At 43.1% G+C, this 23,455-nt stretch overlaps 1 protein-coding gene across 1 annotated transcript in view; it reads right to left on the minus strand.

Moving 5' to 3' along the window:
• The window catches only part of VPS50 (VPS50 subunit of EARP/GARPII complex), a 79,323-nt gene that overhangs the window by 49,811 nt on the left and 6,057 nt on the right, over positions 1-23,455 (minus strand). The window contains exons 3-11 of the mRNA XM_033164954.1: positions 11,127-11,249; positions 10,769-10,840; positions 8,349-8,402; positions 7,644-7,714; positions 5,976-6,093; positions 5,853-5,888; positions 5,076-5,158; positions 796-838; positions 513-611 (exon numbers count right to left, since the gene is read on the minus strand). Of these exons, the coding sequence (XP_033020845.1) occupies positions 513-611; positions 796-838; positions 5,076-5,158; positions 5,853-5,888; positions 5,976-6,093; positions 7,644-7,714; positions 8,349-8,402; positions 10,769-10,840; positions 11,127-11,249 (699 nt within the window). The remainder of the gene's footprint in view (positions 1-512; positions 612-795; positions 839-5,075; positions 5,159-5,852; positions 5,889-5,975; positions 6,094-7,643; positions 7,715-8,348; positions 8,403-10,768; positions 10,841-11,126; positions 11,250-23,455) is intronic.

Below are 23,455 nucleotides of genomic sequence, written 5' to 3' on the forward strand. Positions count from 1 at the left end.
GCCTGCCTGCCACTGAGCAAAAGCCAGCCAGGCTTGGTTGCCAACACAAGACACCCTGAGCATTCTTGCCCATATATATTCTGTCTGCCAGCCAGAGAACTAGTGAGCATGTGCCATAAACATTTATATTTCCAACTAGGGAGCACTGGATGCAATGCTAGCTACACTTAACAGCAGATATGTGCATGCGCAAGGCATTCATCTTGGGTGGTTCAACTGCTGAACAAACCAGGGATGAGCGCATTAAGGGAGTAATCATTTACTAAGAACTGATTTTCTTTCAGTCGTGTTTTTATTTTATTTACTCCCAGGGTCTGTATGTATTCCATCACTAGTGTCTATTGACACAAGCAGTCTGTTAGATAGTACTGAGTTTGCAGAGAATGTATTTGAACATTTTGGTTGTTTTTACGTTATAAGCACTTTTCGCCACCAAAGCAGACAACTCACATGATTAAGACAAGCTAGCCTGCTTCAAAAGCAAGACGTAACAACAAACAGGAAATGCTCACCTGCGTTTTCCCAAGTAGTCTGTAAGCCTGTTGCACCTTGGTATAGTGGCTGATGTCAAAGTTCTTGCAGATTTTGGAAAGCGCAACATCTAACTGCTCCTAAAATGTTAAGTCATGAATATTCAGTAAAATGAAATAGCGATAAAGAACGAAAAGATATGACTTATACTGAAACATTTGTATATCATAAGAAAGCAAAATGCAATATAATCATCTGAACAGATGAAGCGCCCGTTAGCCAAGGTATTCACTCTGTCAAAAAATCAATAGACTGAATTCTCACCTCAATTTGCTCCAAAGTGTCCTGTAGTTTTGAATTCAATTCACTGTGAAACAATAAAGTCCAACATTAGATCATTTAGAACTAAGCCAACAAGTTATACTGTACAAGTGTTTCGGGCTATGATGAATGTTGTGGTACATCAGTGCAATTGGGCCGATCTTTTATAGAATAGTGTTTCTGCCAGCAATGCTGTAAGATGACTGAAGAGACCCACACCCCACCACCCACAAAAACCACATCTCTAAAAGAGATCTATTATCCTCAAATCATTTCTGTAGGCTATTAGACACAGAAGCGTCCATGCTCAAGTGGGCAGCTTATTTATTTTTACATACGATTTCTTACCCACCCATCACCCTATGGTCCCAGAACTACTTACAATAATAAAACATACAGCTTTAGAAACAAATAAAGCTATTGCAATTATAAAACACATGAAACTGTTCCAAATGGAAAAGCCTCCCCCCCCTTTAACCTTCATGGTCACAATTATGCGCTAAGGAAGGCATTGCAAAATAGCTTAATTTTGCAATACAACTAAGCCACATGCACTGAAATGATGCATCGCGGTTAATGAGCACTGTGTATTTTATAGGTGGCTTAAACAGCAAAAGCAACCAAAGTATGGATGTCTTTTTAAAGTGTGCATGCTGAATTTTAATGCTCGCGCTCTGTACATTGCACTTTTCAGTTAATTTGTTACATGAATGAATGAGTAAAGGTACAACGAGAAATCTTGGGTGGTCATTCAATATTTTGTAAGACAACCCACCCCCAAAGAAACGTTTTAAAAGCAGCACCATAATGTGCTCCGTACATCAATAATGCATAGTAAGAAGAACTTTGCTGAATGAGGCCAAAGGCCCCTCTAGCCAAGCATCCAATTCTCACAGCAGCCAGCCAACCAGGCACCCATGACACCTGAGTTCAACAGCACTCTCTTCACTCATGATTGACAGCAACTGATATTCAGAGGTATGGTGCCTCCAACACTGGAGGGTAGAAGAGAGCCTTATCCTCGAGCTCATAGCTTTCCAAACATTTCATGTTGGTGTCACACTTTTTAGACTTGCATCATTCCGTGGCACGGTAATTCAGTTTTACTAGCAAACCAGAGGTTAAGCTAACCCCTTTCCAGCCCCGGGAGGAGCATGGGGAGCATTCTCGCAGCACGGAGTTTGGAAAGCTCTGCTCTACGTGGTGAACCTGCAGCCTATGGGCACCATGTTTGGTGCCAGCCCCTGGCAAAATCAGACACCTCTATTCCCTCTGATGAGACTTTGCTGCTAGATGGTCTTGGCTCTTCCGTAGTCTTATATGCTTTACCTTGTACAAAGGCACTTCTTCTGCCTATGGCGCAGCACAACTGTTAGAGGAGGTCTTAGTTCTCATGCTCCAGGGAGGAATGTTACTGGAATGCAAAAAACCGTCAAGCAATGTTGGCGCACCAGGGGGAGAAGAGGCGCCTTTGAAAGGTAAGCAGATGGAGCTCCGAGAGGTAGGTTTTATTCCCTATTGTGGCCCTGTAACTTCCTGGAAGGCTGGGTTGGGCCTTGAATTCATACAGGATACAAACCATGCCAGAAATAGTCTATGAGTGTTGTTGCATGCTGCCACTGACTATGGCTGGTGCACCCCACCCCCCACGCTGCGCCATCACAGAGGACTGCAGGACACATGTTTGAGTATTTGCTGGGTGCAGGCATGGTGAAAGCCACGGGAGACACATTCATTTCCTCTGCTTCTGGCATAGTACAACCAGAACAGAGTTTCCATTTAGCCAGCTCAGGGTCCTCGGAGACAAAATATATACAATCAAAAATTATTTTTTAAAAGACTAGTTGATCCATCTGATAGTAGGGAAAATATAGTCAGGAGGAGGAACAAAAAGAAAGCTTATTTTACAAGTCTCGTATTTGTTCTTGCCACTCTTTTCCACACTGAGCTTTACACATATAGACCCTGTGAGAATAATTCATTCCATCTAGAGCTGATTATTTTCCAGACAAACTGTTTCTTTGGTACATCGTTTATTATAGCGGAGGGGAGGGATATACCTCAAATTCGCTTTGTTCATATCAAGAGCAAATTGACAGAATTCCACAGCGCACAGCTCAAATCCATAATGCGCAACAAAATGAAATATAACAATCCCTGGGCATAACGATTTGATCTTTCAAAGAAGCAATTAACTGTGCCAACACGTTAATTTGTGGCATTCATTTTATTCAGCCAATTAATTAAGACATATTAAGAGGGCCCTGTTTGTATCCTTGCCTGCCTTAATCTGACATGAAACAAAAGGAAGCAATATCATGCCAGCACGGAAAAGGCAGCAAAGAGAGAAAGTACAATCAAGAACATTAAAGAAACTCCAATTATGGATATATCTAATTTCAGTATTTACTAAAAAATAAATAAATCACAATACACTTTGAGAGACATGTCCGAGAAAGCATATTTATAATAATATTTTTTAACTTGACTGAGTTCATTTTTTAAATTTATTATTATATTCTGCTTTTCTCATTTTGCAATAGAAAACCTACTGGAAAATGCAGCCGGCAGAGCAGGATTGGGCCGGGCAGAGGCACCCATCTGCTACTACCTGCAAAGTAACAGCAGCATCACTCTGCTAGCGTGGAGCTCCCCCTTCTCCTGTCTAATGGATGGCTGAAAGTGCTGCCAGCAGGATACTCTCCCAGCAGAAAGCTCCCAAACAGGGCTTTCCAGGGGTGGCCCAAGATTCATTGGATTCTGTGATGGCATCAAGCCCAATTCAGGCCTGATCACAGCACTGTGATTTGCTTCCTTCACCCCGCCATGCGTGGAAGTGCTGCAGATCTGTAAAGCCCCAGTAGACCAGGAGGGAGAAGTTTAGATGCTCCATAAGAAAGAAATATAAAATACAGATGGATGAGAGAAGGCCTCATTCCCCCTTTCCTTCAGCAACCAGACGCTGCAAAAAGAGTCCTACAGCCTGATTGGCAGTTGGGTCAGACAAGCAACTGGAAGGGGCATTATTCTGGCCTCTCTTCTCCACTTAATTAGCTAAACTGGGGCTTTTCTCAGTGGACTGGGCTTGCACTTTTGACTCTGCCAATATTTTGCATTTCTCCCGCTAACCTGAAGTACAATGCAACAAAGCAGAACATCTGTTCAATAATTAAGCAGCATCAATATACAAATATCACTAGCAAACCCATCAGTCATGATGTATAGTTTTACGCATTTGAATGCCTGCAAGATTAATAAGGCTGCTGTGCATTTATTTCAATTACAAGAGTCTAGTCCATTGTTAAATACACATGCACATGCACACAGAGGTACAAAAGATTTCTTTTAAGGAATTTTTATTTATAAATATGCAAGACCCGCACAATTGTTGCCCAGACTATGCCCACCTCCTGCCACTTGGATGAACATTTGCCACTCTCTCATACCAACGCTGGGCCCTAACATTTTGTGGTGGCTCAAAAAACATTCTATCCATCACCAGCAATCCGAACACCTAGGAAGCTGGGAAACAGCACTTCTAAGCACTGCTACCTCCCAGCACTTCCCTGCTCCTTGGTCTTAGGAATCATCATGCAAATTTTAATTATGGTAGATTAAGAGGTGGCCATATGCACAGCCAACAGATGAGCAACTTTCTAGCGGAAAGCCCGGGGATTCTTAGAAACCAAAAAGTACTAAGATTTGCAAAGAGATAAGTGTAATTTGTTAGATTCTAGGGCTTGTACGCACACATTCACAGACACACCCCAATCTGTGGGCCCAGAACAGTACTAAATCTGGATCCTGCACTGAATCCATTGCTTTAAATGTGTTTTAAATTTATGGTGTGTATGCAGCCTCAGATGCAAATCCAACTGCATCCAGATTATATGTGTTTAGGATTGCAGCTGTACACAGATACCAAAATGAACATACTATACAGCACCACTTTTTAGCCTTCAGTAGCAATCGGTTCGTGTTAAAAAGAAAGTGCTACCTTGCATAACCGTTCAGCCGTGTGGCGCTTTCATTATGAGCAGCCGCTATGTGCATGCAGCACAACAGGAAATTATACAAAAAGTTAATTGCACTTTACAGGCCTTTTAAAAACAAATACCACACACACCAAAACTTGTTTTTTTTAAGATGGGAAATTAATCTCCAGCGCTGGGGCCCAGTAAATTATAATTTGCGAGCCGTTCCCTAAAGAATCGCACGCTCCTTCATTGTCCCTGTGTGCCCGAAGGACAAAAATCAACCCTGGGAGACGCCTGTTGCGTTACCTGATGCAACTGTAGTGTTTGAAAGTGCTAGCTGCTTTCTGGCATTCCAGGCAGAGCTGGATAGCCCCAGGGTAATCCTCCTCCTGTGGGAAATAAGACATAGAGTAAGAACTCAACAACACTGACACTGAGTTTATTAAAGGAAAAAACCTGTGAGTACTGCATTTCCTGAGAGGCGGCTATCTGATCTGCTCAAGACAGCTGTGCTTCATGTTCCCAGTCTCTGCAACCCAACAGTATAGCTCTTAATCTCCAAGGTCATGGGTTCAAGCCCCATGTTGGGCAAAAAGGTCCCTGCATTTAAGGGGGTTGGACCAGATGACCCTCAAGGTCCCTTCCCATTATGATTCTGTGATTCTATCCTGCACTGCAGGGGGTTGGACTAGATGACCCTCAGGGTCCCTTCCAACTCTACAATTCTATGGCTTGCTGTGGGTGGTTATCGAAGCACAAACAAACTACTGGCCTTCAGACACAGGTGGGTATAAGTCCACATCCCGGGAGGCTGCCGAACATTTATAAAATAGTAACAATTTCACCTCTCTCCCACGTAAGGCTAATCTGTGATTGGTTCTTCTTAAAAGTAGGTGTAACAATTAACACAGCTGATGCAACACAGGAGCATACAAGAGCAGACAAGGCCTGGCCGCGCTCTGCAAAGGGAGTTATAGCTCAGAGATGGGCCAAGATGGCAGCCCCTAATACAGTTAGAATGCATGTGAACAAAAAGATATTCCTTTCAATTACAATTAAATTATAGTCCGGTTCTATTCTTACCTCCAACATTTCACTTAAGCGGACATCAGTTTGTTGCTGGAAATTAAAAGGAGGGAGAGGTCACTGCACAGCACACTAGAGAAATGATTTCTACAGTTAAAAAACATGAAACTCTGCTCATACCAAGGTTTTTATCGTTCTCAGAGATTTTAGCAGCCCCATCAGCAACTGGCGTTTTCGTTGATTGGCAAGAAGGCCCAAGCTGGCTTGAGTAAAACCCTCCTTTGCTGTGGTCAGATGTCTGCAGAAGTCAATAATATTTTTTTTTCCAAAATGAAAGAGCAACTCTCATTAAATACAATAAGCCTTGTGTACAAAAATGGGCAATGCTGTGCTAGGTCTGTGTTCTAAAGCAAAGACCAGTACTAATAAACAATGCAGAGAAAAGAATTATAAAACACACAAATATGCACGCACACATCTGCCCCAAAGGCAAAGGAATCTCTTCACACACACCCTTCAAACAATATTTGCTAAATATTGCTTTATTTATACTAATTCCAGGCCACCTTTCCACTCATTGCCCTTCCAAGGAGGCTTTGCAACGTATCATCAAATCACTCCCCACACAAAGAATACCCAATACAAAACCTCAGCCAGCCAATGAACACACTTTCCATGCCAACAACAAACCACAATACAGACCGTAAAACCTCAATAATGGATCAGCTACTCAGAAGAGGTATTCTTTAGCGCAGGCTTCAGATGTTTGGGGGCTACAATTCCCATCATCCTGACCACTGGTCCTGCTAGCTAGGGATCATGGGAGTTGTAGGCCAAAAATGTCTGGAGGGCCGAGTCTGAGGAAGCCTGCTTTAGGGCTTTCTGAAAGGCTTGAAGCATGGGAAACCAGAACAGATCAATTGGCTGAGAGATCCAAAGCAACGGGGCTACCACAAAAGATCCCCTGCCTTGTGGCCACTAATGTCACTGATCTAGGAGGTGGACATATGAGGAGAGCATCTGTTTTTGATCACAATGTGTGGGCAACTAGTATGCTGCTAATGGTGAAGAAAATAGCTTGATCCCAAAGCAGCACCTTAAATTGGGCTCCGATAGGCACCTGCAGCTGGTCCAGTAAGTATCTTACAGAATCTGAATGTCTCCGCCTCATCAGGGCTATGGCAACCATGTTCTGAACCAGCTTTAAAAAAAAAAAATCAAGAAGTCTCCAAAGGCAGTGCAATGGCCACAGGTGGAGGAAACGTCACCTAACACTGTCCTTTGAGAATAACTATTTATGAAGGAAGAGTCGCCATAAAACAGTGCCCCCCTAAACCCAACCCAGAAGCATACAATGGTATCAAAAGCTACTGAGATGTCCAGGAGAACACTAGCATTCCCTCCCATGAATTCTCTGGTATATTATCCATCAGGATAACAAAGGTTGTTTCCGTTCAGTACCTAGGTCTGAATCCAGATTGGAGTGGATCCAAATAGAGGCAAACTCTGGATTCAGATGTCACACCAAAACAGGGTTAAGGACGATTAACTTTGATTTGGCACAATGTCTAAAGTCAGCCTTGCAAGTAAGCACACATATGTTACTAGCCTGCAAAAATGTTTACTAGCTTATAGCTAATAAATGTATCCAATAAAGACATTTGCAACAGGTGAAGTTTTAAATTGCCTATTTTTGTCTAAACCTGAAACATATAGCTAAGGGAAAGCAGCAGCAAAAGTAAAGGCAGCTTTGAGCTGACAACCAACGCAGCTAGAAAACTACTTTAAAATGATACTTTTTTTCATTCTGTAAAGCAAGACAAGCATCATTAAAAGGGTGCACTGTACCGTCTTCCATTTGTGCAAATAACAGCAGCTAACTGGAGGCTAGTCTGTAAGGATGTAACTCGTTCAAGCTCCTGCAGAAATACAAAAGCAGCAATTTTATTTCTCCAAGGATACAAAGCAATTGGCTTAAAAGGAGACGCCCTCTTACAAAATGTACTGTTAATTTACATTCAGTCCATTCTTTTTTTTTAAAAAAAAAAAGTTAAAATAAAAATTGAACACCATAGTAAGTAAAGAGCTGTGTATTGGTATAATGTCTTGGTTTAGGTCCATGTATGCACCAAGATGACTCACAGTACAATTCTGCGCACACACAAAGAATTCGGCTCACATTGAGACTTTTAAAGATTATGACCTCCATGGAGTTAAGCTCTACAATTTATAGACTTGTCATTTTGAAAATAAAATCACATTTCAAACTGCACAGTTTGGGATCCTTTTTTGTCATACTGGAAATCTATAAATGATAGAATTCAGCATTTGCTTTTCCAGAAACCATAAATAATATATTATGTTCATGAGGCAGGAAAATAAGAAAATAAGGCTGCTGGATTGGGCCAATAGCCCAGCATAGTGCAGCATCCTGGTCTCACAGTGGCAGCCATACGCCTACAGGAAGACCACAGCCAGGTCCTGAGTACAGCAGCACTCTCCCCTCTTACTTAAAAATAATAAACAAGAACGCAGTGGATTTCATTAATTTACCTTGACATATGAAGGTTGTTTTTCAAGTATCAAGTCTGCAACTTTTTTAGATACCTTAAAGAAAACATTCAAGTTACGAAGCAGCAGATATAAGCAGGGTACTATTTTAAAAGGACAGATTGACAGGAAGCACTTAGAACCTCTTCAAAAAATTTCAGTAAGTCCTCCACAACATTAGATTATATCTACATTAAAATATTTGCATGTAAAAAATGATAAACACTCCAAAAATGATGGCCATATATAAAGCAAATACATGAGAAATCACAGGCTCTCATTGGAAACCAGTAGCAGAATCTAAATTAACCTCCCACCCCGTTTCAAATTGAAAGATACTCTTGAATAAAAATTGAGAGACCTACAACAATGAAGCTTAATATAGTCGGTTTACTTTGTCATTAATACATAATCATATATGATTCATCTATAAAAGAGATTTAAATAAATCCACATTTGTGGCGGAGGAGAGAGATGCCTTGCTAAAAGCAATTTACGGAATGTAGCAATGACTATTTGTGTACCAATGTTAATTTATTACTTTTCTTTTAATGTGCTGTATGTTTTTTCCTCTTTCCACTACTTCTGTGTTCCAGTAAATGCAATGCTAGTGCGCCTGCTACTCAGCCAGCAAGCAACAAAATAAGCGTAGTTAAAATAAGCAATAAAAATAAAATAAAAATAAAAATAACAAAATAAGCGTACAGTGGTGCCCCGCTAGACGAATGCCTCGCTAGACGAAAAACTCGCTAGACGAAGGCATTCGTCTAGCGGGAGGCTGCCCCGCTAGATGAAAAAGTCTATGGGGCTGCCTCACAAGACGAAAATTTTTCGTCTTTTTTTTCGTCTAGCGAAAGCGTGGCTTGCATTGCCGCTTCGCTAGACGAAAAAACCGCTAGACGAAAAAATTTGTAGAACAAATTATTTTCGTCTAGCGGGGCACCACTGTAGATCTGTGGTACTAGAAGGGATACACAAGTCACGATACTGGATTCTTTGCCTTAAAGCATTAACATCTGCAAATTTGCCCATACCATCCAGATTATAATGTGCATCCTCAAGAGAACTGGAATCTCTCTTCCCCCACAAATTCAATGGATGCCTTAAATAACATAAACTAGTCCACCCAAGCAGGCAAAACCCAAACCTATAAGAGATGCAGAATAACTGGCTAGTTCGGATTGGCCCTCCAGATGTTGATGAACTACAAACCTCATCATCCCACACCATTGGTCATGCTTGCTGGGGCTGATGGGATGTGTAGTTCAGCAACATCCAAAAGGTTCCCCACCCCGACCAGTTAAGGAACCATGTGAAAAGCAATTGTTCATACTACAGCAGAAGTTGGATCTAGAGGTTGCCCTTCTGTGAACGATAGGAATTCTGCCCTTTGTGGAAGGGAGAGCCAAAGGAGGTTCACAATGGAGCAAAGGTGGCGTGGAGGCAAATTCCTGATTTCTCCTTTCCCCAGTTGCCCCTGCATGCCAGATTAAGGGACCCCCGTCTTTCCAGAGCAGATTTTTAGGGGGGATGGGAAATCAGCAAAAGTCACATTGCGCTGCCACCATTTCTTCAGTAGCGGACCACTACTGTTAAGGTCTGGATCCAACCCATAGAAACGAAGTGCAACACAATGAGAGTCTGCCTTCTCCCACCCTGAACTTTTGATTTTCCTTCAACATAAAAACACACAAAGCTGTCTTATACCGAGCACGATTACTAGTCCATATACTACAGGCTACAGTTATCTGAGGTCTCTTTCAATTGGGCATGCCAGGGATTGACTATGGAACCTTCTGCATGCAGGGCCTTCTTGAACTTCCAAACTCCCGTTCAACGTGTCCAGTGGTCTGGAATTATGGGAGTTGGAGTCGAAGAACCTCTGGAAGGCACCAGGTTGAAGAAGGCGGTCCCATGCTATGGTACAGAATGATAGCTCTCCCCCACGAAATTCCCAAAGCACAGGGCTCCAACTCATACTAGAGCAGACATCCCCAAACTGCGGCTCTCCAGATGTTTTGGCCTACAACTCCCATGATCCCCAGCTAACAGGACCAGTGGTCAGGGATGATGGGAATTGTAGTCCAAAACATCTGGAGGGCCAAAGTTTGGGGATGCCTGTACTAGAGGCTACCCTTGAAGCAAGGAGGGACACATAAGAGTATCTGAAGGAGGAGGAAAGAGCAAGGATTGGAGCACAAGCTAAGGACCAGACAGCAGCAAAACTCGGATAGTAAAGAGGGAGACAGTGGCCCCTGCCTCAATTAAAATTTGCAGGCCTGCACCGAAATATGTGGCACTGTTTTCAGAGGTTGTGTTAAAGCCATCTCTTTTTTTTTAGTTCCAACAAAAAGAAAAGAGAAGAAGTTTATGTGGATTTCATTGAAGGGATTGGAGAGGAAGGGAAAGCAGTTCCGACTCACAGCAGCTTGCTGTTGCTTTAGTTTGTCTCTGTATTCTTCCAGTTCTTGAAGACTAAGAACAGGAGGCAGCTTCTGCAGGTAAAGCATGAATAAAATCCACTTAAATCCCCTGATATAAACATCGCACAATTGCCGAATTATTTAAAAGGCCCAATGAGCACTGGGACAACACCCACCCAGCATCACCACCATGGGTTTTAGTGGGCTTTGGAGGCGTTCTACCAAAACAACAAAAGGACAGATAAATTTATTTTGAACATTAAAACGAAAAACAAAAGCAGATTCGGTACTATGAAGCCCAGCATGTGTGTGTGTACATCAGAAATTTTTGTCATTCTAATCCAAATAATTCTCTTACCTCCAACTCATACTTAACAATGTCAAAGGAATCGCTGGAAAAATAGACTTCTTCAACGCTGTTAATTAATTCTTGCTGAGCTTGAGGATCAGTTGGTTGTTCCCGGAGCTCTCTAAGTTCCTCCTTAAACACACAATAGGTTCAAATAAAGTGTTATACATTGGACAGTAATGTACCGCCAATGCAATTTAGCCTTCCAAAGGCTATTCACAATGCAAACCAGGATGAAGGATTAGGCATGCAGCAAATGGGAGCTGTATTTTCTTACGTTCTGACTAAAGAAACACTTTTCGAGACTTCGTCTTGGTGAAATGTCGCTACCTTTCTCTCACAAATGCAGAATGTTATTCTGTAAACCTTCACTACACCTACTGGCAAATTAAGGCCAGATTAAGACATGTCACAACACTAAAGCACATCAAGTTTAGGCCTCATAGTGTTACACACACACACACACACACACACACAGTGTATCATTCTGTCATTTTAACCAATTATGCTGTAGGAGGCATCAATCAGAATTTATTTTGAACCACCAATTTGAATGCAAATGATCCCCAAGCTGTAAAACAAAAGGATGTAAAATGAGAAACATTCCCTCTGATATAGCTTACAGTTCACTTTAAGGTAAAAAAAAGGTCATGCAAAGGTTATGCAGACCCGGGCTAGAAACATGTGAGGAATGAACTGTGAGTGAACTAAGCCCACCTGACCAGTTGAACAGGTGAGAATATTGACAAAGGATCTAAAAAGGAATGGTGGAAGCCATGCGAGAAACTGGCGTCGTATACTTGCAGCATGTGCATCTCGTGTCACAAATCATATCAGAACTGTTGTTTTAATTGCTCCTACGTCATAGACGGCTTATTTTTGACCAATTGGGGCTTCCCACATCATATATGGCTTGTCGTTTGACCAATAAAAAATTTCCATGTCTTCTCTGTGAGGGAGGAGGAAGAGTGACTACATGCTATATAAACCTGGACTGAGCTCCATATTTTGCCTTTGCCTCAGTCTGCCTGGACGGGGGACCATAACTTAAGTTGTGAAATAAAGGTGATTTTCTTTGAATTCTATTTGTCTATCATTTATCAGAATACCCCTGCTTACCTCAACGCAAAACTTGAAAGTTAAACTGTTCTGCATTAAGAGGTGCCTCACAATCTGAGGCGCTGATATGTAGCTTGCTTAGTTTGTGAGCAAATCTGTCACTGCCATTGGAGGAAATCGGGTTTCCCTTCCAAAGTTGAAGCACCGACAGTTGAGGTTCCTCAGAGGCAGACCCAGAAGTAACGTGTCCCCACTTCACTAGGGCACGTGACAAGTGTCTCACACACTCTCTCTAAATGGTTGCCAGACCAAACAAGTGAAACTTGAGATGGCACCATCGTCCACCCACGCCACAGGTTGTCCCAAACCAATCTTGCCCCCCTTCTAATAACAAAGGGGGGCCCTACATTTGCTGCTCCCTGTTGTCCTAAGAAAAACAGACCTGCTCTATTACAGCAAAATGAAACAGTGGGATATTCTGCTAATCTTCCCGCAGAACATGGAGGGCCAATTTCGGCAGCTCCCAACACGTATCATTATGTGGCCGTGCTCCTTTACATACAATTACAGTGGTACCCCGCAAGACGAAATTAATTCGTTCCGCAAGACTTTTCGTCTTGCGGAAATTTCGTCTTGCGAGGCACCTTTTCCCATAGGAACGCATTAAAATTTAATTAATGCGTTCCTATGGGGGGAAAGTCCGGGGGCCCCTCCCGACCGGCACCGGAGCCAAGCCAAGCCGCGTTTTAAGACTACAGTGAGCGAACAGCTGCGCTGCTGTTCGCTCGCTTCAGTCTTAAAACACGGCGCCACGGCTCCGGGAGGGAGGGAGGGGGCCGTGGGATCATGCCCGACATCGGGCACGATCCCACGGCCCCCTCCCGACCGGCATCGGAGCTCCACGCCGCCGCGTTTTAAGACTGCAGCGATCGTTGCAGTCTTAAAACGCGGCGGCGCGGCTCCAGGAGGGAGGGAGGGGGCCGTGGGATCATGCCCGACATCAGGCACGATCCCACGGCCCCCTCCCGACCGGCATCGGAGCTCCGCGCCGCCGCATTTTAAGACTGCAGCGATCGTTGCAGTCTTAAAACGCGGCGACGCGGCTCCGGGAGGGAGGGAGGGGGCCGTGGGATCATGCCCGACATCGGGCACGATCCCACGGCCCCCTCCCGACCGGCATCGGAGCTCCACGCCGCCGCGTTTTAAGACTGCAGCGATCGTTGCAGTCTTAAAACGTGGCGGCGCGGCTCCGGGAGGGAGGGAGGGGGCCGTGGGATCATGCCTGACATCGGGCACGATCCCACGGCCCCCTCCCGACCGGCATCGGAGCTCCCCACCGCCGCATTTTAAGACTGCAGCGATCGTTGCAGTCTTAAAACGCGGCGGCGCGGCTCCAGGATGGAGGGAGGGGGCCGTGGGATCATGCCCGACATCGGGCACGATCCCACGGCCCCCTCCCGACCGGCAACGCGGTGCCGCGCGGCTCCAGGAGGGCTTGCCTTTTCGCTGCGGTCGGGAGGGATGTTGTCCGCGTCTGCCATTTTGGATCGACTGCGCATGTCTGGACATGCGCAGACATGCACAGTCAATCCAAAATGGCGGACGCGGACACCACCCCTCCCGACCGGAGCGAAAAGGTAAGCCGGCTTACAGTGGTACCTCGCCAGACGAATTCGTCTTGCGAAAAACAGGCATAGGCGAATTTGTCTCGCGAGTCAACTAAAAACTCGCAAAACCCTTTCGTTTTGCGAGTTTTTCGTTGTGCGAGGCATTCGTCTTGCGGGGTACCACTGTATATACTGTATCTCATTAGTATGGCAGCCTCTAAGCCGAGCAACAGTAAAGTTGCTAGCGGATAGTTTTAATATATTTTATGAGAGACAGAGATATTTAATTTGTCACTTTTCAATTTCGCAGAGCTGCAGAACACATCCAACGTGTTACTTGAAAACAGAATAATAGTTCTACAACATCTCAGATTTAATTAACAGTACCTGAATATTTAATAGACCTCTGCCTGAAACAAAAAATAAGATTTTCTCTAGTCTAATCGTCGCAGTACGATTGCATAAAACATTAATTTGACTGCTCTAAAAGCTATTCCATTAATTTCTCAACTTGAGCTCACCGTGCATGACTAATTAACAGCTTAACCAAAAAGAAACCAATCAAGAAATAGACAGAAAGCAGCAACCGCACAACAACCGGTTCCCATGTAACACTAAGCCAAACCACAGAGGGGTGGCTCCATCTCCTTGGTCATTTAATCCCTAGCATGGAATTTGCCTCCTTTTTTTGCTGCTGCTGAACACTTGGTCAACATCTGCATCAAGCTATCCACTATAACCCCAGGGTCTCATTCCTGAACCACCAGTTCAGATCCCATGAGAGTAGATGTGAAATTAAGATTTATTTATTTTTGTCCCGGTATGCATCAAGATTGTGTCTGTTTTGCTCTTGCTACTGCGATGATACGGTAAGCCAAGCCATGGTTTCACTTATATCTGAACCTTATATCTGAACCTAAGCTGCAGTTAAGGTTTGTCCTATTAACAGCCTCGAAAAATAGCATGGCGGCAGCAGAACCAGAGGAACAAGGCAGACGCAATCTCCTCCCTGAGAATCTATCCATTTGCGCAATCACGCTAAATTACACATGGAAGTTAAACACGAACTGGGCCACTAAAACCTCAACATTTGCACCAAAATGGAAAGGCGTGACCATTCTATGTATTACTGTACAAGAACCCTATATAGGAAGTCAAAAATATAAAGAGCAAATTACAGAGTCAATTAGATCAGAAAAGAGAAGCTAAAAAGAACAATAAAAGAGCACTTGAACAATGTTTACATGCTGCTACTTTTCTTAAAGCAGGGGATTTCTTAACGCAGGGGATTCACAACGGGAGGGAAAGAAGAAAAAAGCAGTGTACAAACTCAGAGTGCTCTGTTCCCACTAACACGAACACTGGCATCGGGAGGAATGGAAAATGCAGCTCTGTCGGAAGCAGCAAAACAAAACACCTCCATACCCAAAATAATCTCTCTCCCTACTGTTAACAAGTGGGTGCAAAGGCATTGCTATTTTTTAAACGAAAGTGCTTGTACACCCATCCATCATAATAAATTGGGCCACAAAGGTCCAATGTCAGTGCAACTTTCCTGTTGTTGGAGACTGCGCTTATACAATTTCTCGTTCTCTTTCCTACCTGAATCCTTTCACTTCCCACCCGAGACAGAAGTCTTAACTGTAGACCAACTGCAGACGCAACTGCCTGTTCTGCAGCCTTGTGTGTTGATGTTAGCGCAAAGAACAGAGTTCACAGTACTGGCCTAACAACGTGTCCTCTTATACCATAGAGATTCTTGGGGTAGCCTACTATCTGCAGGAGATACCTCAATAGGATTAAACAGAGAAACTACATTTCTAAACCCCAAGAACAAGAAAACTCTCAAAATTTCCGTGTGCCAAAACAGCTCAGAAGACCCAAGAAACCAGACACGTTCTTTGTTGAATGGAAGGATGCTGACACATCTCATTTTCTCCTCTCCCTGATCCTTGGTCAGGAAACATGAAGGCACCTCTATTTTCTCATGCTGCCTACCAGAGTCAAGACTGAGAGGCTGGTCTTAGCAGAAGGGGGGAAAGATAAGAAGCACGAGGGGCAGAGGAGAATAGAAAAATGGGGCCAAGCAGGATGGCCCGTCCGCCCTGAAAACACTGAGCAGCAAATTGCCCAGGAGGACAACTAAATGAACTGTAACTATTCAAGTGGTGAATTTGCAAAGAAATGGGGGCTTAACTTGATTGCGGGGGGGTTAAGATTTAGAAGTGCTTTTGATTCAACTACACATCGCTAGACATAAAAACAGGAGAGCAAATTCATATAATTGCCAACTGGTACGTGAATCCGTTTTTTAATGCATCATCTAAATTTCAGGAATTAAACACACATGAAACATTCTGAGTGCAGGTTCAGACTTTGGTTGTCCCAATTAGTTATACAGTATTAATGTGCCACCTTGTGGACGACCTATGAAATTACAGTTTCAAAAAGCAAGGCTAATATTTTGGTTTTTTAACACAAAGCAAAGGTAATGTTTAACTTCACAGAACGAAAGCTTCTACACAGCTCCACGGTAACAACTCCTAATATATTTTTCAAAAATCTGGTGGAGTGAATATCTGTGGACCACAGGTCCTACAAGTGCCCCCAAATTTAACAATAGCCCATGAAGAAATCCACTTGATTCTGGCAGAAGGATACAAAAAATGCCACCTTCTAATAATCAACCAAGTATCACCCAAGTGTTCTTCAGCATCTAACACATATCTATTTAGCATAGTGGCTAATGAAATGTATCCACCAGTGACTGAAGTAGATAGATATTTGTTTTATGGTGGGGTGTTGTTGTTTTTACTATTAATTAGATTTAGATTTTATTTATTTTAAAAGTATTTTTCCTCCTTTAGTTTAAAAATAGTATAAACATGCTAACAAAAAATATTTAATGCCTTCAAAGTGAGACATGAACAATAAAACATGTGCAATGACAGTAAGTTGCTTTTCTTCCTAAGAGAGAGAGCTGGGGAGAGGGGGGAAATATCTGCCTTCTGTGGTACAGCATTATGACCCAAACAATGCCATGTGTTGTATCCTTGTGGGCTTCCTAATAAACCTAGGGATTAGAAAGTCAACACAGGCACATTTTTTAAAAAAATACAGTGGTACCCCGCTAGACGAATGCTTCGCTAGACGAAAAACTCGCTAGACGAAAAAAATTTCGTCTTTTTTTTCCGTTTTGCGGAGCGCGGCTCCCATTGCCGCTCCGCAAGACGAAAACCCCGCTAGACGAAAATTTTCGCGGGACGAATTATTTTCGTCTAGCGGGGCACCACTGTAAAATAAAATGTTACCCTGCATCACACAAGAATAATCCACCAGGTCCAACTGAGTGGCCCTGTTTGACTATTTTATGCCCTCAAGCTGCTGGAGCTTGCCAATGTTTTCAAGGACAGGCAACCCCCAAATTGTGTGTCACTTCATGAACCATCAGGGCTACCTTGTCCCATTCTCATAAACCCCTTCTGTACCCACATGTACTGTGACAGAGATCCTCTCCATTTCTAAGTCCCTTAGAGTCGTTTTGCCTTTGCTCTAGAGATCTTCGAGTAGCTGAATGATGTGCAACTTCAGAATTGTGATAATGCACACAGCTGCACAAACTGCTGTGAATGCTGCTGGATGCACCTGACCTTTCTCTACGCCAGGGGTGTTGTGTTGTTGCTCTCCAGTTTCCATCAGCCGCAGTCGGCGTGGCCAAGAGTCATAAATTATAGGAGTTGAGACTCTTACTTGGGGTTGTGGGTTTGAGCCCCAGGTTGGGCACAAGATCCCTACAACCCTGTTCCCCATCCCTGCTCTGAAGATGGCTAGGTGAAATCATGGGGAGTCTACATAGTCCCAAGCATAAACCAAGCCTTTCAGTAAGGAAGGTATGAAGTTATCCTACAAGACTGATCCATCAACAATGGCACCGATATGCCTTCTGTTGTGTTCCTGCTCAACTTCAAAGCACCGTTGTGGATTTCCATCGTACTGAATTACCTCCTCAGTCCCCAGCGTACTCATGAATGTGACTCACTTCTTTTTTTTTTTTTTTTTGCTGTGTTAATTACTAGTTTTTTCATGTCTCAACATATTAACACCCTCACGGGTGAGCAGGTAAACAAAACAGTCATTATGATTTACAGGGCTGCCTCTGATGTAAGCGAACTCTGCAAGCATTTAATTAAAAATCCTCAGGGATTCTGACCACCAGCTTCCATGGGTACACAGAGAGGTCTGCTGATCAAGTAAATACCCTCCAGATTTTCCTGAACTACAACTCCCACTATCTCTTAATTATTGGCCATGATTGCTGGAGCTGATGGAAGCTGTAGGTCAGCAACATCTGGAGGCGCAAAAGTTTGCCATACCTGTTTTTGGTAAAAGAGTTAGCGGTAGGCAAAGATGTCGGAGGCCGGTGGCAGCAGTTTTTACTGATTTTTTTTTTTGTTTAAAACTCAAACATGAGTTTTGCAAAGGAGTTTTTCATCACAACGCAATTTTAAAACCCCATAAAGAAAAACACCATACCAACACAACAATTTCAAGCGCAGAATATAACTAAAACCAGTGCAAGCTATGAAAAGGAATTCCCAGCATCACATGGTCCTATTAAAACCAGTGTACTCAAAAAACGCATGTTTAAAACTGACAGTATAAATGTGGATGTGTCTTTTAAGCCGATTCAAGGAACGGGGATCATATGAGATCAAATTCCAAAACTCTGCAGGCAACTTGCTGATAATTCTTCTTTCAAAAGAGCTTTCTCTGCAACAAAAAATGCCTATGGACTTCACAGAACCTAAGATGTCAGTATTGTCCAACAGTGTGGACTCCGTGAACCTGCATTAAAGATTAGCCCAGGCATGAACCAACCGCATTTTTAATTGGAGGAAAAATGCACTCAAGCACTGCCAAAGTAGCCTTCCAGAGAAATAAAAAAGGTGAGGGGGGAAAATAACACAAAAAAGAAAAAGAAAGCAAAAAAAATTGGCAGGTAATCAACTGTAGTGCAAGACAACACAGCCAGGATATATACCTTTGTTGCCTGTGATGTCATGGATACTATCTGACTGGTATAAAAACAGCCACCACAACACTCATGAAACCCATGAAAAGAAAAGAATTAACAGGGGTCATGCTTGCTGAAGCAAGAATAGCTGAGGCTTCCCCCCACATCAACTACAATTAGCAATCCAACTGCTGGGAAACTTTGATTTACAGACAAGAACACTTGCTAGAAGGACTGACAACATCTGGGTGGATTAGCGATGTCTGCACATTCTGCCCAGGAGGACGTTGTTGGTACGGCCAGAAGACTTAGTTTTCTGAATTAAAAAAAAAAAACTAAACTGATGACCTCAAAGTGCTTTTTATTTGCCTAACAAATCCATATTTCCTAAGTCCTCCAAAGCAAGAACCAACAGGTGATTAAGTTAACACATTTTCCTGTCAATCCAGTCCTGTGCATTTTCTTCCAGAGCGACTTTACCATTAAAAGAAACTCCCACACACACACACAAAGGATGTCCAATCCTATAACATAAGAAGTGATAGATAAACCACTACCACACATACAAAAAAGTAGATGGGAAAAATAGATCACCCAATGATGAGCAAGGCAGAATTTTGAAATTAAAGGTATGAAAAGCTGATGGAGGGAGGGAAGGAAGGAAGGAAGGAAGTTGGATTTAAATCTGGACAGCCTCTACAGTTTCTTTTTTAATTCAGCATGCCGCATCCTCTTTAATTAAAGGTCACACAATGAACTAGCCCAACTACCCAAACCACATTCCTAACTAGCATGAAGGAACAACAAAACCAAGGGTTCAGGTGGCTTCACCAAGCTACCGTACTTCCTCAACCTGCCTCCAGCTGTCCATGCATGAGTTGCTGCAACAAATGTGTGATAAAGCCTAAGGAGCATTCTTGTGCAAATGGATGGTAACAAGCATTAAGCTCCCTATTCTTATCAGCCACCATCACAAGTTAAGGACACAGTGGACCAACAATTCAGGGGGAACATATCTGTGTGTACATTCAAGGAGCTGGAGAGGAGTTGCCTTCTGCTGGTGGACTCTGGCCAATGGGGCACAGAACCTAGGAGTCAGACCATTGGTCCATCTGGCTCAGTACTGTCTACACTGACTGGCAGCAGCTCTCCAGGATTTCAGGCAGGGATATCTCTCCCAGTTCTACCTGAAGATACTGGAGATTGAACCTACAAAGCAGATTTTTACTATGCTATGGCCCTTCTTTTCAAAAAGATCAGACATGATGGGAGTTGTAGTTTTAGCAACATCTTGAGGTCCTTCCCATTCCTTGAAGATTAAAGACAGTAAAAACTCTTGCTCTAGCTTTCTTGGAAAGTCCCCTTATTTTCTGTTTAAGGTTCTCTCTTTTCTGGCTGAAGCCTTTAATACAATTGTGCTCTTTACACACACTGTCCCAAATTACTACAGTCCAAAGAGGATTTAGCTCATTTTTGATAATGATATCATGATGACATTTTAATGTGTGGTCATGAAACTATATCAGGCTCTATAGCATCTGTATACCAAAAGAAATAAAGGGGAAAAAACAGGAAAACAATGTGAAAAAGACCAAGCTAGCTCCATCCATCAGCAAGAGAAGGACTAGCTGCAGGGAGTATGCTTTGGCCCTCCTTGCAGGAAAGAGCACTAATAAGAACAGTGTAATTAGAAGTAGTGGCTCCCAATCCTTTTGCCTTTTAGGTCATGCATTTTAGCTACTAAACCTGAGGGCAAGGCCTGTCTTATTCCCGATTGTTACACAATGATTTGGGAGCCTTTTAAAAAAGAGAGAGAGAGAGAGAGAGAGAGAGAGAGAGAGAGAGAGAGAGAAGCAGGTAAAAATATCTGAAACAAATATACAGTCTATATATGAGACTTATACTAGATCACCCCTTCATGGATCACTGCCTTGTCGTGGCGAAGGGGCTTGAATTACTCAGGCAAGCTATGGACAGGTCAAGATGGACAGGTCATAGCGGAGAGTTTGGACCAAACGTGATCCACCTGGAGAAGGAACTGGCAAGCCGCTCCAGTATCCCTGCCAAGAAAACTCCATGGACAAAGACAACAGGCATATAAAAGATATGACGCTGGAAGATGAGCCCCTCAGGTCGGAAGGCGTCCAACTTGCTACTGGGGAAGAGCGGAGGACAAGTACAAGTAGATCCAGAGCTGATGAAGCGGCTGGGCCAAAGCCGAAAGGACGCTCAGTTGCGGATATGCCTGGAAGCGAAAGGAAAGTCCAATGCTGTAAAGAAAAGTATTGCATAGGAACCTGGAATGTAAGAACCATGAACCTTGGTAAGCTGGATGTGGTAAAAAATGAGATGGCAAGAATAAACATTGACATCCTAGGCATCAGTGAACTAAAATGGACAGGAACGGGCGAATTCAGTTCGGATGACTATCATATCTACTACTGTGGGCAGGAATCCCGTAAAAGAAATGGAGTGGCCCTCATAGTCAACAAAAGAGTGGCGAAAGCTGTACTGGGATGCAACTTCAAAAATGATAGAATGATCTCGATACGAATCCAAGGCAGTCCTTTTAACATCACAGTAATCCAAGTTTATGCACCAACTACCAGTGCTGAAGAAACCGAAATTGATCAATTCTATGAAGATTTACAACACCTTATAGAAATGACACCAAAGAAGGATGTTCTTCTCATTATAGGGGATTGGAATGCTAAAGTAGGAAGTCAAGAGATAAAAGGAACAACTGGCAAGTTTGGCCTTGGAGATCAAAATGAAGCAGGGCAAAGGCTAATAGAGTTCTGTCAAGAGAACAAGCTGGTCATCACAAACACTCTTTTCCAACAACACAAGAGACGACTCTACACATGGACATCACCAGATGGGCAACATCGAAATCAGATTGATTATATTCTCTGCAGCCAAAGATGGAGAAGCTCTATACACTCAGCAAAAACAAGACCTGGAGCTGACTGTGGCTCAGATCATCAGCTTCTTATAGCAAAATTCCAGCTTAAACTGAAGAAAGTAGGAAAAACCACTGGGCCAGTAAGATTCAATCTAAATCAAATTCCTTATGAATACACAGTTGAAGTGAAGAACAGGTTCAAGGATTTAGATTTGATGGATAGAGTACCTGAAGAACTGTGGATGGAGGCTCGTAACATTATACAGGAGACAGCAACGAAAACCATCCCAATGAAAAAGAAATGCAAGAAAGCAAAGTGGCTGACCAATGAGGCCTTACAAATAGCGGGGGAGAGAAGACAAGCAAAATGCGAAGGAGATTGTGAAAGATACAGGAAATTGAATGCAGATTTCCAAAGAATAGCAAGGAGAGACAAGAGGGCCTTTCTAAACGAGCAATGCAAAGAAATAGAGGAAAATAACAGAATGGGAAAAACCAGAGATTTATTCAAGAAAATTGGAGATATGAAAGGAACATTTCGTACAAAGATCAACACAATTAAGGACAAAAGTGGAAAGGACCTAACAGAAGCAGAAGACATCAAGAAGAGGTGGCAAGAATACACAGAGGAATTATACCAGAAAGATATGGAGGTCTCATACACCCCAGGAAATGTGGTTGCTGACCTTGAGCCAGACATCCTGGAGAGTGAAGTCAAATGGGCCTTAGAAAGCCTTGCTAACAACAAGGCCAGTGGAAGTGATGATATTCCAGCTGAACTATTTAAAATTTTAAAAGAGGATGCTGTTAAGGTGCTGCACTCAATATGCCAGCAAGTTTGGAAAACTCAGCAGTGGCCAGAGGATTGGAGAAGATCAGTCTACATCCCAATCCCAAAGAAGGGCAGTGCCAAAGAATGCTCCAACTACCGCACAATTGCACTCATTTCACACGCTAGCAAGGTTATGCTTAAAATTCTACAAGGCAGGCTTAAGCAGTATGTGGACCGAGAACTCCCAGAAGTGCAAGCTGGATTTCGAAGGGGCAGAGGAACCAGAGACCAAATTGCAAACATGCGCTGGATTATGGAGAAAGCCAGAGAGTTCCAGAAAAACATCTACTTCTGCTTCATTGATTATGCAAAAGCATTTGACTGTGTCGACCACAGCAAACTATGGCAAGTTCTTAAAGAAATGGGAGTGCCGGATCACCTCATTTGCCTCCTGAGAAATCTCTATGTGGGACAAGAAGCTACAGTTAGAACTGGATATGGAACAACTGATTGGTTCAAAATTGGGAAAGGAGTACGACAAGGCTGTATATTGTCTCCCTGCTTATTTAACTTATATGCAGAATACATCATGCGAAAGGCTGGACTGGATGAATCCCCAACCGGAATTAAGATTGCCGGAAAAAATATCAACAACCTCAGATATGCTGATGATACTACCTTGATGGCAGAAAGTGAGGAAGAATTGAAGAACCTTTTAATGAGGGTGAAAGAAGAGAGCGCAAAATATGGTCTGAAGCTCAACATCAAAAAAACCAAGATCATGGCCACTGGTCCCATCACCTCCTGGCAAATAGAAGGGGAAGAAATGGAGGCAGTGAGAGATTTCACTTTCTTGGGATCCATGATCACTGCAGATGGTGACAGCAGTCACGAAATCAGAAGACGCCTGCTTCTTGGGAGAAAAGCAATGACAAACCTAGACAGCATCTTAAAAAGCAAAGACATCACCTTGCCGACAAA

The sequence above is a fragment of the Lacerta agilis genome, chromosome 12 (genome assembly GCF_009819535.1).
Source record: "Lacerta agilis isolate rLacAgi1 chromosome 12, rLacAgi1.pri, whole genome shotgun sequence".
In the NCBI taxonomy this organism is placed as follows: Eukaryota; Metazoa; Chordata; class Lepidosauria; order Squamata; family Lacertidae; genus Lacerta; species Lacerta agilis.